The sequence below is a fragment of the Acomys russatus genome, chromosome 1, assembly GCF_903995435.1.
Source record: "Acomys russatus chromosome 1, mAcoRus1.1, whole genome shotgun sequence".
In the NCBI taxonomy this organism is placed as follows: Eukaryota; Metazoa; Chordata; class Mammalia; order Rodentia; family Muridae; genus Acomys; species Acomys russatus.
In genome coordinates this window covers 4,567,284-4,583,204 of record NC_067137.1, presented here as the reverse complement: position 1 = coordinate 4,583,204, position 15,921 = coordinate 4,567,284, and the positions used below count along the sequence as shown (strand labels likewise).

Genomic DNA, 15,921 nt, shown 5'->3' with positions numbered 1-15,921 from the left:
GTGCAGCATTTCCAAAACTAACCTGATTTTAGAATAAGCCTCAACAAATTTACTTTTTATAGGGTGTCTCCTAAAACTAGAGTTTTGAGAAGCACACTTTTTGAAAATTTATAAATAGTTGAACTTTAACAGGATGTGGTCATACATGACTGTAATCCCAGCACTCGGAAGGTTGAGGCAGGTGGATTGCCACATGTTAGAGGCCAGCCTGGGCTATGTAGCAAATGCCAGAGCACCCAGTTAGGGCTAAATAGCAAGACCATGATTCAAAACAAACGAACAGTTTATGTGTGGAGCCTTACAAGTTTCATATTTTTAGTATTTTTAGGCTGAGGAGATAGCCTTGCTCGTAAAATGTTTGCTACATAAGCATGATGCCCTGAGTTCAGTCTCCAGAACCCAGATAAGAAACCCAGGCATGGTAGCTTATGTACAGGGAAGGCAGACATGTGCAGATGCCTGGGAACTGTGGGTCAGCTAACCTGGCTGGACCATCACACTCCATACAAATAAAATTGTGTCTAAAAATCAAGGTGTAGAGAACTTGATGAATGACCCTAAAGTTGACATCTGGCCTCCATCCCTGTGGATTCATACATATGCACGTGCCTGTGTGTGGGCATGTGCACATACACATACATTTGGAATGACTTTACAGTGTTATATTTTAATCAGAGTCTTGGAAATTTGGACAATCTTTAAGGTTCAAGGATTCATTATGACAAATCATGGAGATGATATATTGGGGCGGGGCAACTGAATTTGATGCCTCTTTTTTTTTGTATGGGTTGTTTTATTTTGTTTTTCCAGGCAGGGTTTTTCTATGAAGTCCTGGCTGTCCTGAACTTGCTCTGTAGATCAGGCTGCCTTTGAACTCACAAAGATCCACCTGCTTCTGCCTCCCTGAGTGCTGGGATTATAAGCATGTGCCATGGCACCTGATGATGCCTGTTAAATTGTAATTCCATGGTGATTGGTGAGCTTATTCAATCATCTATGGACTAGGCTTTACGTCAGCATAATGAGAAAACAGAGGCGCAATCCTACGCTCTAGAAATATGTTTTAGAAAAGAAGTGGTGAGGCCATATTGGGTCAATATAATTTTCCCCTAAGTGCTGGAGTATTGTGTTTCATTTAATTGTATGCAGCCCATTTAGAGAGCATCTCCAGTGACCCTGAGTCTCCTTTAGTCATTTTTCTTTATCCTGTGTTTGCTTCCTGCAGAAGTCTTCATGCCGGCAGATGATCAAGTGTGCCTCCTGCCAAGAGTTCATTCTTCTGGGATCTGCATTCATAGGAGATGTGTAAAAACCAAGGGAAATTTGCCATTGTGTCTTTCACAATTATATATACTGCTCAAATAGCTCTTAAAAATTAACCAACTACTGATTAATTTTGCAATTTATTGCTGGAAATGTCTATGACATTTATCCTTCATTTCTCATTCTACTCATTCACAACTCCACTGAATAATTCTTCATTTTACTTTTCCTCTGTGTACTTGGTTGGTATTGAGTATCCATCTGGACTGGGTATAGTGGGGACTCAGCAAGTAAGTACAGTGCAACTCAGAGAGATGACTGAATGCTGGGAGCAGGACAATATACACATTTTGAATGTAAGTAACTCTAGCCTTGAACATATGTAAGTCCTTGAATAAAGAGGTCAGACTTTCTCTTTTTGAGTTCAGGAGAAAGGGAGATCATTTCTACTTCTTTCATGCTTAGTACAAAGATATTTTGAAATCTACTGTATCCAGGATGCCAGTTGTGTTTGTGACACCTACAAGTGGGGTGTCTTTGGGCTAGTTGTTTTATTTCATTCTACTCCCTTCCAAACTGGAGAGAGTGATAACACTGCAAGACATCGTTATAGGCATACAAGCTTAGCTACTCAGTGGATCTTAACAGATACTGGCTGCATTTGATCTTGTTTGGTTCTTTGTTTCAAGACTCCTTTGAATTATTTATTGAATTCATGAACATATAATGTTACTGTCCTATGAAAGGGACCATCAAGCATGGTAGAAATTCTTGGTATCATACAACTTCAGTTCTAGTTTATAGTGGCAGGGCCAATGGGAGACAAGGGAGAAATAAAACATTTAAATTAAAATGAGTTTATGAAAAGAATGTGAGTGTCACAAGATAGAGCAGTGTGAGATGCAACTGTGGTAGAGTGGTCAAGAAAGACCCTTTAGGGAAGTGGTTCTGAGCCTGTGGGTCATGACCTCTTTGGAGGGGAATAGAATGACACTTTCATCGAGGTCTTATATCAAATATCCTGCATATCAGATATATACATTTTGATTTATAGCAGTAGAAAAAGTACAGTTATGAAGTAGCACTGATTTAATTTTATGGTTTGTACCACTATAACACAAGGAACTGTATTAAAGGGTCACAGCATTAGGAAAGTTGAGAACCACTGCTTTATGGGGTGACATTTGGGTAGAGTAGGAAGATCGGAAACTGCCAACAGGATCAGGAAAAGCATTCCAGTTAGATAGAAAAGGAAGAGAAAGAGCTGGGGTGTAAAACCTTGAACCCAGAGTAGGTCTAGGTTGACTGGAATGTGGTGGTAATGGGAAAGCAGTACACATTGGGCATTGTGCTCTTGCAGAAGCAGAGTCAGGCCAGAGCTGACTTTGTCCTCATGGTAAAGCATATGGTCTATACAAGAGAAAGAATTTTGTGTTCTTCCTTCCATTGGCTCTCCAGAAGGTACAGTAATACCAGTCATAGAGACATGTCATAAAGTAAAGTTTATGACACTTGCAACAAGAAGGATATGCGGGCCGAATACGTTTCACACTAAGGGAAATTCTAAATGGCTCTCTGCCATGCTGTTTGGGAACGCTGATCTTGCTGCCACACTGGGGGTGAAGTGTGGATTCACCTGAAACCAGAGAATGGGGAGTTGTGGGAGATTTTTCTGTAACCTGTGTGGACGAGATAATAGCTGTAGCTATGATAGTGGTGATCGTATGGAGAAGTGGAGAGCTTAGTGTCATGCTTCAGGGACTAAATCTCTAGTACCAGGTAATGGGTTGGTTTGGGTTGGGGTACTGGAGAGTCTCCACAGGGAGAGTTTCTCAGGGCCATGGGTGAAGGAGGTCAAGACTTCTACTTGTACATTGGAGACTCCAAGGAGGGATGCAAGTGATGGTATCCAGGCTATAGTTGTGTATTTCATGTCTAGGGTTCCATGAAGCAGCTGAACATAGCACACATATTTTGAATGTATGTGTTATGTAATGCTATGGATGGGATGAGTTCACCACAGAGATGCAGTTCATGGCAGAGTTGGGCTAGAAGAAAGGATGTGTGTTCCAGCATCTGAGACTGTGCAGCAATGCGGAACTTGCCACAGAAGATTAAGACATGGCCTGAGATGTGAGGGAAACTCTAGCATGGGGCCAAAAAGGCCTGGAGTCAAGAGAAAATAGCACTCTGAGCAGGTCTGACAGCTCTGTTGAGTCCTCTGAGGCTTTGTAACCTGTGGGCCAAGGGGTGGTCTACATATCTGTTACTTGAGTTTATAGGCAATCCTTTCCATTTCTATTTGAAAAATAACAGCGGTATTAAAAAGGACTGAGAATAAAGTAAAGTTTACGACACTTGCAACAAGAAGGATTTTCAGTGGAAACACTAGGCCAGACAGAACCAACTGAATAACAAATGGGGATTCCTGGATGGGATGACGTGTTACACAAACTTTTCCTCACAAAACCCCACTGAGGAGACGAGGACTTTTTTCTCAAGTATCAAGCTACTAGGTTGTAGGGAGAAGAGCAATATTAGGATTGGAAAGCCGGTGAACAAGATGCTGGGACTACCACTGTGGTGGCATTTCCTTGTGGCTTGCTGGCACTGTAGGAGAACCTCAAGCTTGCATAATCAGCGGAAGGTCTCCCATGCTCCCTTGCTGTAGGCTGAGGGGTGCTGACTTGGCCGACTCTGTGTAATGTCTCCTCACCCAATGAGATTTGTGATGCATAGTCCCCTGTACTTTGGAGTATGGTAACTTTAGGAAGAGGTAGTAATAAGGTGAGTTGGATAAGGATTGGCAGAGTTTGTTTAAGAAGTCAGGTGTGGTGGCACATCTTAAAAAATGCAGAGACAGACAAAGCTCAAGCAGTTCTAGGCCAGCATCTTCTGCATAGTGAGTTCTAAGCCAGCCAGGCTTACATAGTGATCTCATGTCTCAAATTCCTGCCAAATAAAAATCAATCAATAAAACAAACAAACAAACAAACAGGCAGCTAGACATACCACTGAGAGCTGTTAGGCAAAAGGCCTTACCCACATTAACAAAACATCAAAGATTTATTTATTCATGTATCATCATCGTGTGTGTGTGTGTGTGTGTGTGTGTGTGTGTGTGTGTGTGTGTGTGTGTGTCTAGTACTGAGGCTTGAAACAGAGACTCACAAATATTAGGCAAGAACTCTGCCATTTAGTATAATTCAATTCTTTGGACTAAGAAAAAAAATTAAGACTTAATCTCTATGTTTCCCAGGCTGTCGATCCTGCCTCAGCCTCTCAAGCAGCTGGACTGAAGGGCACAGGCCAGCATCTCAGGTACTGAAGATGCATTCTTTAGAAAACATAAGTAAAGCCTGTGAATTTATAGGTACGAGGTTCCAGTTATGAATGCAAATGCTAAATTACCCTCCCAGAGCTCTAACTCATCCATCAGAGTGCCAGAATGGTGACAAGGGTCTCAGCCTCCTGCACAGGTCTGAAAGATTGTCTCCAGGGACCCTGATGTGCCTGAGGCCAGATCTGAGATTTGATACTCTCTCAACTTAATGACCCAGCTGGGTCTTCTGCTGAGATTATTGTAGTTCTTCTGTCTCCAGAATAGCTCCCGGGAGAGCTGCTCCCAAGAGTTGCTCTGTAGGCTTTCTATCTGGCTATCAGAACTGTTTGTTCTTCTTCCACTTGTCTCTAGTGTTTGTTTGGGGGAACGAGATGCCTTTCTAAGACTGTGTGTTCTTCTTGAAAGAACTCGGCCACTTCTCACGCTCAGGGGCATGATAAGTCTCTTGGCTACCACAGGCAGGATTCCAGATGACCTCTCAGCTGTCCATCACAATACTCGTATATTTTTTTGTTGCTGTCTCAGTTTTGTAACTTAAACCAATATTTCTTGTTGCATAATTTGCTCCTTTCTCCAGTATATACACATAGAGACTTGCCTCAAGACTAACCCACAAAAGATCTTCTTCCTCCTCTGGTCACAAACCAGTACTAACAAGTATATGCAAGTGGCAACAGCTTGGAGGTAGCTGTGGATATGACGCATGCTGTGGACTGGTTTGTGTTTAATTTGTTTTTCTAGTCTAAAGCTAGTACAGCCATATCAAGGAGCTTAAAGCTGAGAAGAAAGAGAAATTCCTTAAGAGTTTATGATTCTCAGGGATCCTCTGCTAGCGTCCCTTTATATTTTGAAGGTGTGTTGCTTTTAGAAGCAATGGACTTCGTGAGGCAAGGTCAGTACTATTTCCTGCTCCGAAGAGAAGGTACCCATACGTAGTGGTGGTGATGTTGTTGGTGATGGTGGTGGTGCTGGTAGTGGTAGTGGTTGTGCTGGTGGTGGTAGTGGTGGTGCTGGTGGTGGTAGTGGTGGGGCAGGGTAGGTCTGGAATACATAGTTCACTGACAGGCAAAGTTTTACCAGATAGACACATGGCAGCATTTAGCAACAAAGTACCTTTGGAGAAAAATACGCATTTGGAAAAAAATGCAACAGCTAACTCTCTCTACCTTGATGTTCCTTCCAGGTTTTGTGTCTCAGCATCTCACACCCAAGCTCAGAGAATCCAATCCTGTGCTTTTCATGATTTGAAACCTCATTTACCTGAACATGTGCCAGTTAAGCCCTACCATCAATTTGCTGGGGTTCCATTGTTATTATATTTTATATCTTTCCTGTGTTATCTTTATAAAATGTAGTAAACATTCTCCAGCCTTTTATATAATGGGCATTTGAGAAGTGGCCCTAACACATCTCCTGAAATGGTGGTCAGCAAGAAAGATGTAGACAGACATACCTCCCTTCCTGAGCTATCTTTCAGTGCTAGGCAACAATCCTGTCTCTCTGAGTTTCAGTGGCATCCTTTTCTTCCAGTTCTCATGATCTGCCGTTTCTTTTTACATAAGCAACAGAGCTACGTGCAGTAAATCTCACGATGACTCTTCTGGGGTGGAGCTGGTTGCTGCGAGTACGGATGAGGAGACTACTGTTGTTGTTACTTGCTCCTTTTTTTCTTTGCATCTTCACAGGGGAAGGGACATTGCCTTTTCTTCTGACTATTTTAACAACTGGCAAGTGTCTCACATATATAATCAATAAGTATTTGCAGTTAAAAAACGTTTTGTGGAAAAATGAGCCTCTTTCTTGTGGTCTCAACATTGAATGACGCTGGGGTAGAAGAGCATATTGGGGTGAACAGAAATAACTATGTTTGGGTAGGGAGATAGAAGATATACCTGGGAGCTAGGGAAGAGAAAATAGTGTGTACATAAATGGCTTGGGTCAGAAAGGATGACAGAGCATACAGGAATGTTAACTTGATGACAAAATGTGTCTGGCTTCTGGTCCTTAATCTGAGAGCTGAATCACAGAGGGTAAGTTAGCCAGCGCAAGAGGTCAGCACAGGGATCTGAGACAGGAGGGGACAGAGGGCTCCTAGAATAACTGACAGACTGAGTGTAAGGCAAGAGAAAGCACAGGGACAGGCCACACTGTCTTCTAGGGTTGTGACCTTGTCGTTAGGAGATAATTCTCATATACTTTTATAGAGGTGACAGAATAGTGGAAGTGACTCCTGACAGTTTGCAACTCCAGACCCTGGCCCTTCTGTGGCAGAAGCCGCTCCTTCCTATTGCTCGCTTACTCCAAGGCAATATTAGAAGAACTCATGCTTAGAAACCTCACAGATTTGTTTATTTAGGTACAAAGCCACTGTCAGAGCTGAGATTCTTAGCAAATTCTTGTTCAAAATTCCTGTGAAACAATACAGGATTCTATACAACAACATAGGGGATTCTCCACACTGCTTTTCACATAACAAAACTGTCTATGAAGGCCAAGGGTATCTTCACATTCTGAGTCTTACAACTAGATTATTACCTAGCTGTTGCAACCCGAGGCCTAAGAAAATCCCATTGGTTTTGGCGCGTTTCCCTGGAAAGTATTTGTGAAATGAAAGTATTTCAGAATCAGAGAAAACTCAGAATCATCCTACTTCAGTCTTCCAGCAATCTACTTAAGAATTTTCTCTATAGTATCCTCAATCAGTTGGTTCTTTTATTTCATTGAAGCTTAATTGGACTTATGGGTCCTCTATTTTGTGGAGGTTTTCATCAAGTATGGCATTATGGAGATGTTCATTTTCTGCAGTGGCTGAAACAGGACTCCATGTGAGGGCTCTATGTTGCATTTTGATGAAAAAGAGAGTTGAGAGAGAATGAACTCAGATATCTAAGACTAAAACATAATTGAATTCAAGTCCATGGCAAGGGCTTAGCTGCTGTATTTAAATTATATATTTTTGTATATCCTTAGTTTCAGATCAGTGGTATATTCCATACAAAAGAACAAGGCAATGGCATGTCCGGGTCAGCCACAGAAAGCATGCTTTCAGATATTTCAGGGAGAGGTCAGATTAGGAACAAACATCCAAATCTCATCATAATCAGATCCTAGGCAATTAAAAATAATTACTCTCTTTCCTAGTCGACCTTGTGGGCATATATAAGCTAGACTCTAGTCTAAATAAAGCTAAGTTGGAGATTCTAAATCTAACAGCTAAAAGAAAAATATAGTCTAACCAGCTATAGTGACTGGATAACCCAATTAAGTGGTTTGGAGAAGGATAATCAAAGTTAAATGGCATATGTCCTGTTTCCAAAATGTAGCCTTCTTCAGGGAAGACTTGGTTAAGGGAGGGCCGCAGGTACCTGTAGGTAAAGTAGTGGGATTTTTATCCTCATGTACCAAGTGAAAGTTCTGTGCTATCAACCTCCTGCTTTCCAATTGCTGGTAATGACTCTATAAATTATAGCTCTTAGCCAATTCTCAGGGTAGAGTTCATCGTCTGCTTTAAAAGATTTTCCCTTGAAATGTAATTTCTACTTGTTCAAGGTACTATATTCTATTACTATTTCTTTAGTCATTTCTCCTTGATTCCTCTATAAGGAAGACAAACCTTTCCAATGGCTCAATTAAATTCCAAGCATTGGCCATAGATAATTTTTGCTAAAGTAGGTACAGGGATTTTTCTTAGGAGAAAGGATTATGTATGCATTAGCACATACACAGAACAGCTTGTTTCTTTCAAAGGAGCATTTAAACAAGGCAGGCAGAGGGCAAATTTGCACGGGGCACCCAGGTAATCTGCACAAAGAGTCCTTCCTTGGTTTCTCAATAATCAGACAGAGCTACTATTGGAGAACATCTAAGGAATAATAGTCCAGATTTGAGATCTGGTTCTATTTGGCAAAATACATTTTTTTCTTTGATGATTTCTATCAGTTTTGAAGTGATTTTGTTTACATGATTTCATCCACCTTTTTAATATTCATAGGTATAGAGAGGCAGACACTGTTAACTCAAGTCAAAGGAATTGAACGAGATATCTAGTGTACAGAATATTCAACTTTTAACTTAGGTGACTTGTTTTGTTCTTTCTGAATAAATTACAGATTCCAGAATGATATACAGGCATTTTCTTAAAACAACACATAAAAAAGCAAGGAAAACAAGAACACTATCAAATGCTATCTTAGTTCACTGCAAGAGAGAGCAATAATCATCTGTTATAGAAATCTTTTCTTCAATACCGAAGAGCAGAGCAAATAAACAGATCTAATTCTGCCTGATTTATTAAATCATTTCTTCAGCACATAATTGAAGACCCAGAATGTACATTGCATTTAACCAGGTGCAACAAGCAGCACAAGAGAAAATTTTGCTGCAGCTGGAGAAATAAGACACACATAAAAAATTAAATGCAAAGCAAGATTCAGTGTGAAATGAGCTACACCAAGTTCAGATGAAGGCAAGATTAAATAAAGACTGAGTGGCCAGGGATGACTTCATGATAGACACAAATTTCGAGTGTGATCATTGTAACTAGTGTGCACAGCGAGAGGCCAAGAAGAAACGGAAGACAATTGAACCAAGAGTTGATATAAAGACAGAGAGGTAGAGATGCAGTTTGAGAGAAACTCCACAGCCTGTGAGTAGGCCCTGCTATCAGAAGATGAAGAGATATAAGCCAGCAAAGGAAGCTATTGAGTTCTTTGGACTAGTGCCTAATAACATGGTGACAGTGGCATTTTGCAGAGGAAATGGAATGACAATGAGCCGGAAGATTTGGAGGAAAACGAGGGATTTACTAGAAGGGGACAAATGAGCAAACTGAAAAGTAAGGCCTTGGAGAGCTATTCCTTCAGTTGACGGATAAAAGCAATGACAATGGGAAGAGAATGCTTGCTATGAGTGGGTAGGAAGATAGTCTGTAAAATGGTAAGACTTGTTTGAAACTTACATGGTTGTAAGAGATAATGACTATTTTTCTCATGGTTATAGTCCACGTTTTAGAATGCCCTTGTTTAATAAGATCAGACATAGTTAAATTGCCATTTCTCTAGCATAACACAATGAAAATCTACCCAAAGGCTCATCTCTACTAGTACTGTGTCAGAAGCCAGGAGCCTTGCTTATGGTTCACTCTTAAGAAGGAATAGACCAGACCCCAAAGTTTCTTTTATGGAATCTAAACCCTTGAGCATCTCCTAGAGGGAAGAAAGGTACCATGATTATGTTTGAATCCATCAAGAACTGCTTAACTTGGAGATTATACCACTCATGGGCATGGCAAAGACATCCATCCTGCTTTGCACAGAACACTGAAATACTGCTCAGAGCTAAGGTTCTGCTAAACAAAGGTCAAGCCATAAAAATCTGTTCCTAAATGAAAAATAACCTATGGCAACCATGCAAGGAACCTAAGGCCAAGAAAGAGAATAACAATTTAAACAGATAATTAAGGAATTAGAAGTAAATGTTGGTAAAATGAGATTGCAACCAATTATGGGAACTTACTGTGAAGTGAGGTTTTAATACAGGCATCCAGGGGCCCAGCTCAGCAGTCTGCAAGCCAGGAACGGTATGAGTGGATTCTCTTTAATTATTACAGACTGTGCCAAAGAAGAATAAATGATTGCATCTATAACATCTTGTAGATTTAATATTTTCGACCTGGAGTTTTTACTTTTTTCCCCTAGAGGGTAGTAGTAATTGTTGGTGTCAGTGGCACATATGTGAATATGACGTGAAACTGCTACAAACTAGCAGAAAGGCAGGATGAATATGTATATGGAGAAAGACAATTGTTTTGTTCCAGGTGAGCAATGCAGTTTTTCCAGCTTGGTGGGTCAAGCCATTGTAGTCAGTGAAGCACAGCCAGCTGGCCCACCTGACATGGACCATCACTGAAGTCATTACCCAAACCCAGAACCCTGCAAGGTAGATGAGAAATACCAGGCTGAGCGCACAATTTCACCTCTTTGGTCAAGCTTCCTAAGTCCATCTTATATGGAAAAAAACAAACTAAAAATTGTCACCCAGAATGTCTGTTTTTGGTGATTTATCTTCCCTATTACACACACACACACACACACACACACACACACACACACACACACACCTCAGATAATTGTCCTATTTTATCTTATTTTTCCCAACACACTTTGTCAAGAGATTGCTAGGCTACTTTTTTGTAGGGTCTGACTTAAAGCCCATGGAGAGGAAGGAACCTCCTTTAGAGCATCCTCAGAGCTTCTGAACCACCACACTCACTACCAGTTGGGCTGGGATGCCAACGGTCAGCATGACTTTTCTTCCCAGAATCAAGGGTATGGAACTTATGTTTGATGTTCTGTCTAAGGTTCCCTTGCTTTCTATGAAATCTCAACATGTCATGCTTGTTCCTCAGGTTTGAAGTGCTCTTGAACAGCGATGTATTTTAGTCATGGTCTTGCAAGAAAAACAAAGAAACTATATTTCTGGTCTTCATGTATCATGCATACATAACTCCCCCATCTCCCCTTTCCTTCCTTCCTTCTTTCCTTCCTTCCTTCTTTCCTTTGTTCCCCTTCTGTTTTCTTCCCTTTTCTTTTTCTTGTTATCCAACTTTTTTTCTTTATGCAGAATGGAAGAATCCCATCTTCTTAGGAAGAAATTCCAGGCAGTGAACAGCGAGGCACAAAAGGGAATTTGGGAGGGCCATGGAGCACTGCTTGACAATTATGTCTACAAGGGATTGGGCTGACAGCTTGAAGAGCACTGCTTGGCCCACAGGATCACATGGGAAGCAGCAGAGGAGAGCTAGAACAGGTAACCCAGGGCACAGAAGAAGGAGTCTATATCCATGGCACAGTCCTGAAGCAAGCATTAAAACCACTTTAAAAGTAGTCCTCCTCAGTCACAATCATAGGGGAGGGGAGTAAGGAGAAAATGGGAGGGATGGAGGAATGGGAGGATACAAGGGATGAGATAACCATTGAGATGCAATATGAATAAATTAATAATATATAAAAAATCAATAAAAATAAAATAAAATAATAAAGTAGAAAGCTCAGGGAGCGCGGGTGCTTAAAGCAGTTAGGTGCCGATAACTTGTGGGAGATCAGGGTGCATTGGCCTCCCGTGTGTTTAGAATGACCTCACACACCAGACTGTCTTTGTACACAGCACATTCTTAAACATAGTCAGGAAAAGCAGACTCATCTGGGCAGTGTAGCCAAAACACAAAGCAGGGCAGTGTTTTCCCTACTGTACAACAGCCTCCGCACAGTCACTGTAGCCTCGAGAGGTCAGCCAGGAGGCCTGACTCGCACACATTATCCTAAAAGGGATGATCTAATGATCCACAGGCACAGCTTGCAGTGAGAACCCTGAGGTTGTTTGCCACACGAGTCACACACATCACTTCTCAGGGCAAGTGGTACCTGAACAATCTAACAGCCCAGGCCTGGGGCTCCAAGAAAGAACGCGCTGAGTGGGTGGGCCCTCACAGGCTGTGTTTCATAAGCCCTGGCTCCCTTTCCACCCACTGTGAGAGTTTGGAAATCCCTTTAGTGTGTGGCCACTAGGTTATAAATTGCAAAGGGAAGAGACGGAATGAGGTATGTCCCAGGTCCGGCACAATTCTAAGAGAATGTCTACTTCCTGTTTAAATAGTTCAGCAAAAATCTAAAGTTGGCATCCGCTTTGCCTGCTGTGTTTGTTATCCTGTGTCCTTTCTCCCTTTCAGTCATTCTTCCTTCTTTATTCACACTCCCTCTGCTTTCCCCTCGCAAGCTTCCTTTCCCCAGTTAAGAACTTGGGAGGCAGAGGCAGGTGGATCTCTGTGAGTTCGAGGCCAGCCTGGTCTACAGTGCGAGTCCAGGACAGCCAAGGCTACACAGAGAAACTCTGTCTCGAGAAAAACAAACAAACAAAACAAAACAAAACAAAAAACTCTGGATCCCAGAACTATCTGCTCCTGTTTTCAGTGCCACAGGTACTTGAAATCCACAGTCTTCATTTTTCCTGCCTCCAGGTGTACGTCTCCCGAGCTTTCCATTTTGCCTTCCCTTTTATTTTTCCTGCTTCTCTAGGGAGTGTGGATCCCTAGAGTAAATGTGCCCTTCAAACTCACCCACCTTTTCCCTGGATTCAGGTTTCTACAGCGGCCTTCCCTGACAAACTCTCAGCAAAGCGCCCTGGAAAGCCACAGACAGAGAAGTGACTGCCTGGGGGAGTTTGTTTTATTGTAGCCTTCGGTCAGGACAGAAATATTTCAGCCCAGCAGATATCAGTCTAACAGGAAATAATAATAGTGCTCAATGCACAAATGGCAGTCACACAGCTGTCCCCGCTGTGATACTCACAGGTCAACGGCGTTCCGGGGGAGGTCAGACGGAATCTCGGTCACCTTGCTGTCTTGGCAGAGCAAGACCCTGTTAGAGCAATGACACAGCCAGTGATGACACCCAGATCCCGAGCCCAAGAATGCCAGCAAGGCGACCAGGAACAAGGCCATGCTTATTTATCCATCCACCTGCTTTCTTCCTGCACCGGCAGCGAAAATCTTCAGAGTCCACAGGCTCCTCCACGCACTGCCTGGAGATATCTGCCCCAGAACAGGCAAAGTCACATGACCCACCAAAAGATGCTTTTTTTTTTCCTTAGATTTTCTTTGTAACTTCCAGGCAAGTAAAATTAATGTGTGTCAGTAGTGATTTCTGAAGTAATGTAAGCTTCTGCCTTATCTTTCAAAACCTGTATTTTTTTTTTAATTTTATTCCTTGACCTGAAAATGACAGCAAACAGAACTTTGGTGCATATTTTGACTAATTCATATTATTTTACTGCACAAGGGTCCCTGCTGGCCACCACTCTCTTCTCCTCAGTGACGAAACTGACCCTTTCCCCAAAGAATATCCATATGACATATCTCTAAGGTACTGGCATGAGGGAGACAGAGCTTGCATTCAGTGTTTGGCGTCATTGTTTTCCTGTGAACCATCTGATATAAACTGTGCAAATGGGCTGTAGTCATAAACGTTCTTTCGTACTGTGACTAACAAGGTAACCAAGTGCTAGACGGACTTCTGGGGAGCTAGGTTAGCACTAGGTCTCTACAGGTGGGGACGGACTTCTGGGGAGCCAGGTTAGCACTAGGTCTCTACAGGTGGGAGACCTTGCAATAGGGTGCTCTGTGGGGATAATTCATTTGTGTGTCCTGAGGCATGGGCTGCTTCCTGTGGGGATATGGAAAATTCTGCTGTGTTCCCCAGTCGTGTGTAGTCTTCTTGGCTTCTCTTGTCTTTCTTTTTCAGACTCTGAGCACTGTCCTTTTTTTTTTTTTTTTTTTTTTTTTTTTTTGGCAGCTAGCTCTTATAAATGTATCATGCTTATACATATATTTTAGGTGTTTCCTGCGAGTGACATCCTAGATATTTTCATTGGCTTTTTTAAAGCTTAGTAATAAGAGGTGTGCGAAATATTTGGCCAAAGCGAAGGGGCTTTCTACTTTCTACTTTCAACACAGAGTCTATAAAGAGTAAATGCATCCACATTCCTAAGATCATGTCTACACGATCTAAATTTACCACCTGCTAAGACTACCTTCATACAATGCTTTCATACAGCAAAGTTCATCATGAAATGGTTACACACACACACACACACACACACACACACACACACACACACACACCTTACCCTTTCCTTTCTTGGCCAAGGAAAAATGACTTGTAATGAATTAGATGGCTTCAAGGAAAACAGAAGCAAGTAATTTGGGCCAGGTGGGTGTGATCTGGCTCCAATTGGTTGACTCTAATTTTTTGATGGAAGTTGTGTCAGTATCAATATGCACTGTATACTATTAGCATCCTATACTATTAACACCTTATACGATTTGGCTAAGCAGAACAGGTAAAGGAATTCACTCAATAGCTCATCCAAAGATGTATCATCTGTCAGGTGTAGAAAGCAGTTCAGTCAGTTATGGCTTGGGTTTACTGCAGTGACAAGGAACTCGATCTGCAACACCTCATCCAGTCAGTTGGCCAGAGGCTTCTACTTACAGGTTTAGAGATGCCCAGTTATGGCTAAATCAGGCTTTGTAAAATGAATGGAACTACACTTAAGATTGAGATTTGACCTTAAGTGCCATGTTATAGTCATGATGAATTAACAATACTCATAAGTAATTTATTAAGCATAACAATAAACTGTGTGTGTGGTGAAGACACAGGAGATGACAAACTCTACTGCATTTAGCTGATGGAGCATTTCTTGTCAAGTAATGCACAGAGGTGCCATTAATCTGTGTTTATTATTTATTTTATTTATAAATGTTAATGTCACTGAAAGTCAGTCACTTAATTTTTGCTGTTTGAGAAATTATAGGAACTCTTGTGCTATGCGACATTTTACACTGACTTGACATTCTAAGGAGTCACCTGTGTAGTTAGGTATGTCTGAAGTCATAAAATAGCTTCCTAGGCCTTCTTCTAAAAAGTTTCATAATTTTTCATCTATAAGTTTTAGCCTTTTATTTGGTTTCCATTATTGTGTGTGATGCGAGTCAGAGACTCAACTTTGGTTTTTACTTAATGGCATACTGCGTTGTCACACAAATCAATAATAATGCTAGGGATATCTCAAGTAGTTTCTGTACGGGTTTGCGTCTACGCTTCTGGATAATTCCTTGCCCTGGTTCATGTATTCTGATAAAATTAGCATTCTATAATGTCTTAATTACTAAACATTTAAAGTAAGCTTCAATGGATCATTAAACAAAACCCTTCTAACTTAGTGCTTACAGTGGATTTGGCCAAATTTTATCTTTTTTTTTTTTTTTTTTTTTTAGTTTCCAAGTCATTTTAATCAGAATTTTTAATTTGTTCCCTGAATCAGTAAATACTATACAAAACAATGTAAAAATGGCTACCATTTTCTCTCCCCTGCTCCCCTCACCTGGGGGCAACTTCATGGACAGTCTCACTCAGGGTTTCTCCCTGTAAATTGGGTCCAGCAAAGGAGGCCAGACATTTAGCTCCTAGACTCACTATCAGAGATTTGGTCGGGATAGGAAAGCCTTCAGAATCAGGTGACTTGGTTAGGGAAATGGTGCTTGGGGCAGAGCCTACCCCAAAGAAAAGGGTGTCTAAAATGTTCACAGTTCCTTCTTTTTACCTCAAAAAGTGACATTTATTCAAAGAGAATGGGAAAAAACAAACAAAACAAAAACCCAAGATGTCCATCCCTTGGCTCCCATCCCTCCCCTCTCAAGCTGTTCCTCATCCCTCCAGGACTGAACTCTAGCTAGGGCCAGGTATCAGAACAGCCCC

The 15,921-nt window shown here is 41.5% G+C and overlaps 1 protein-coding gene across 2 annotated transcripts in view; it reads right to left on the bottom strand.

Moving 5' to 3' along the window:
* The window catches only part of Fshr (follicle stimulating hormone receptor), a 192,623-nt gene extending 179,520 nt beyond the window's left edge, over window positions 1–13,103 (bottom strand). For both annotated transcript variants that reach the window (XM_051157033.1, XM_051157112.1), the window contains exon 1: window positions 12,952–13,103. In XM_051157033.1, coding sequence (XP_051012990.1) covers window positions 12,952–13,103 — 152 coding nt within the window. The remainder of the gene's footprint in view (window positions 1–12,951) is intronic.
* Window positions 13,104–15,921: the final 2,818 nt, after the last annotated feature.